The sequence below is a fragment of the Arachis ipaensis genome, chromosome B08, assembly GCF_000816755.2.
Source record: "Arachis ipaensis cultivar K30076 chromosome B08, Araip1.1, whole genome shotgun sequence".
Classification (NCBI taxonomy): domain Eukaryota; kingdom Viridiplantae; phylum Streptophyta; class Magnoliopsida; order Fabales; family Fabaceae; genus Arachis; species Arachis ipaensis.
Genome location: NC_029792.2, coordinates 32,221,297 through 32,224,943, shown reverse-complemented (window position 1 = coordinate 32,224,943; position 3,647 = coordinate 32,221,297). Strand labels below are relative to the sequence as shown.

General features: G+C 36.2%; 1 protein-coding gene across 1 annotated transcript; it reads right to left on the bottom strand.

Annotated features, from left to right (window-relative positions):
- LOC107614253 lies at positions 208-2,915 on the bottom strand. Its single transcript, XM_016316477.2, has 3 exons — positions 2,264-2,915; positions 1,101-1,218; positions 208-1,003 (listed from the first exon to the last, which is right to left on the bottom strand). Exons 1-3 carry the CDS (start codon positions 2,869-2,871, stop codon positions 782-784), a joined length of 948 nt encoding a protein of 315 aa, XP_016171963.1. The 5' UTR covers positions 2,872-2,915; the 3' UTR covers positions 208-781.

The window sequence follows — 3,647 nt, the reverse complement described above, 5'->3', positions numbered from 1 at the left end:
TACCCAATTCATAACTCCCTACTATTCCCTCTCTTTCAAAATACTTGCACTTTCCTTCTTTGGTTTCATTGAAAAATTAATGTATCTAAATCAAAGAGTGAAAGCAACAATTATTTTGAAATGGAAGGAGTATTTATATAGCTCATATGACCTTCTCTAAGCCACTTTTTAGCTGAGGTTAATGTTAATTTTAGAAAATACCAAATACCAAATTTATTTTACTTAAATCTCAAGGGATATGTTTTTCAAAATATAGCAAAATCAAGTTAACTTGTTACATAGGTTATATAAGTTAAATTCAATACACAATATGAAATGACACTGTATTCAAGACTTGAGAGAAAGACAGCAAAGACCAATTAAAAAAAGTGATATGATTCCATTGTGCAACGAACTTCACCACTCATCTGAATTTCTGAATTTCTGGAGTGGTTTTCTTCTTCAGGTGGGTTGAATATTGCCTTTGAGCATCAATTGATAACAATTTAGGATCATGCAGTAAAAGCATCCATCTTCAAAGATGGTTTGGAAGTCCCAAGTATGCTCACAAGCAACCACTTGGTTAAAATGTGAAGGCTAGACTCAAAGGTTATCAAACTTGAGAATTTGCCTAAGCTCATGGAGTTTTAGTAAACTTCAATCATAAAACTCAGCTTTTACACTCAATTTGGGAACCTGAACTTGTAGGAGTTAACTCGGGAGTTTAATAAACTTGGTTGGACTAAATCATATTTCATTTTCACGAGACTCTAAATGCTTCTAAGAGATTTGTAGGAAAAAGCTAATCAGATATGGTTTGACTCAATTTCATAGCCTCCTTCAGCAATTTACGGACTGAGTTTTTCACTGTATCAGGCACTACCAGTTTAGGGTGCACCATCTCTAAATCATATGAGGTAAGTACCTTCATGACCACAACGAAGTTCAAAATCTTGGTGTCACCTTTCCACACACTTTGATTTTCAAACTTGCAAGATTCTCTCAGCGCGCATTTGCTGCAAACCTGATGGAGAATGAAACTGTAAATGACAACAGCAAGCAGGTACATGATAGATATATTAGAACACAAAGTGGAAGTATTCGGTGCACTTATGCCTTACAGTGTTTTCTGGAACCTCAAAGAATTTTCGTAGTCGTTTGCAAGGAAAGACACTTGCCCTGTCGACGGAGGGACAGCCAAACATCGCCACTTCTTTTAAAGCACTTCCTGATAGCCATCTGTGAATCAAAATTCATGTTCATTATAGAAATTAATAATTCAGAGAAAATTACAAAAGATAAACACCGGGGAAAAAATTGAAATGAAAATGTAATTTGCAACCAATCCAGTTTTAAAGGGAAATGCAAATCTAGCCACTTGCAAGCTTGCATAGGCAATATCATAGAATTAGAATCAGAAACTTGATCATTGTAAAAAGTTTCTCCACAATGTAAGATAGCTTAATGTATGGCAACCAATTCAAGGTTCTTTTCTCCTATGCAATAATTGTCTACTAAATATAAAAAAACAAATCCAGAATCCCAAAAGTAGATATTTTAGACATTCATTTCATCATGACAATCACAAATCAGTTACTATTTGTGAGTTTAAAGCATATACTTGTGTTTTGAAGTCGCCAGACCAACCACATATCAACTATCAGTAAAATCAACTAACAGGAAAGAAATATCCTTGGCATCTAACAAGACCTGAGATGGATAAACTCCTCAAATAGATTCAGTGGTACTCAACATGTCACACTTTGCATACAAGATAATCACTTAAAAAGCCCAATTCGGATTGGATAGAAGTCAAAACCCTATATTGAACATCTAACATACTTGATAAGTCACCCACTTCTTTTCAAGGTAGTATAGAAAATCTAATCACAAACTCACAGGTCTTAAAATAATGATATCATTGCTATGATTTTAGCTACCTACCATAGCATGGTAGTTTATCAACTCATTAACCTAAAAGCCTATACAATCCAAAATCATCTCTTAAGTAGAAAACAGTGCAATTTATTCATTAGTCACTCTGCTAATCAAAATTAACGACAAATACTTATCCCACTAGAGGGATTAGCTAAATTTATACTTGAACCTCTTCATGATCAACAGTCACAGTTTGACATCCTCCTATATGCATATATATTCTCGATTGAAATCAAACACATATAACAATGTGGTAACCATTAAGTAACTAATTGAGTAATTCACATTGATTCATAGTAACTAATCTTCCCATTTATAAAAACCAAACATAAAAGAGCATTCTTACTTGGCCAATTCTTGTTTGTCCCTGCCGAATCTCTGCGCCGCAAACTTTATATACCCTCTTCCAAATTCAGTATCAAACCAGCTAAGATCAAACATGTCCTTACTCTTTGCGAAATTGGCATGGTTGAAGTACCCCATTTGGAACAAAAGCTCCAGAAAAACCTCCATTTCTGGTGAAAGCTCCTTCAAGACCATTGGCTCCCTCTTCTTGTTGTTCACAATCTGGGTGTCGTGTTCAGGAGGCTGGTTGGTGAAGACAGAAAACAAGCTCCTCCTCTTGGTGTTAATGACCGGCACGTGTTTGTTAAAAGTCCCGAGTTGCTGCTGTAACTGTGTGAGGTTTCTCTTCAACTCGAAGTTGCTCTCTGATTCTGATTCTTGTTCTTGTTGGGGATGGTGGTGGTGTTTGAGGCCAACGGCTTCCATGAAGAGAGCGTGGAGGGGCTGCTTCTTCTTGTTGTTGTTGTCGTGGTGGTGGTGATGGTGGTGATTGGTGGTGGTGACAAGTCTGTGAGAGTGAGGGAAAGGTGGGGTTTTGAGGTGGCGGCGAGAGAGGAGGTTCCTCGGCAGAGCCATCGAAATGAAAGTGAAGGTGTAAAGTGTAATCATACAAGTATAGTTTAGTTTTGGTTGAAGAAGCGGTTACAGTCCTGGACCTTTGGAAGAATCTGTCATTAATCATTATATTAGGATTGACTACCAATCCGTATTAAAAAGATGAGGGCGGCTACAATTCTTTTTGACTTACAAGTTTTACAAGTTACTACATATACGGCTCTTTTATTGCGTTATTCAGTTTCCAAAGCGCTACACTCACCGTGTATTATGAACGACTCCTCTTCTTCTTCTTCTTCCTTCCTTTTCCTCCTCTTCTTCTTCCTCTTCCTCTTCCTCTTTCTCTATGTATTTCTTCGTTATTCTCTTTGCCTTTGCATTAGTTGTTTTACTTGCGTTTATTACTAGTATTCTTGCTTCGTTTTTTTTTTTATTTTCATGGTTTCTGAAATCAAACTTTGAAATCGTTTTGAAGATAATGGAACTTCAGAAATACACCCAAACGATTACAGAAATACACCCAAAAGATTACAGAAATACACCCAAACGGTTACAGGAATTCACTCAAATGATTATAGAAATACACCCAAAGGATTACAGAAATACACCAAAAAGATTACAAAACTACACCCAAAGAATTTAAGAAATGCACCCAAAATTCGCTGAAGTACACTTTATGCATAATTCAGAACTCTTTCTCTTTCTCCTCCTCATCTCATCTTCTGCTGCTTCTTCTTCAAAAACGATTTCAGAGCTTGATATAAAAAAATAATGGAAATCGAGAATAACGAAGAAAGAAAACAGAGACAAAAACACGTAAATGAAGAAGG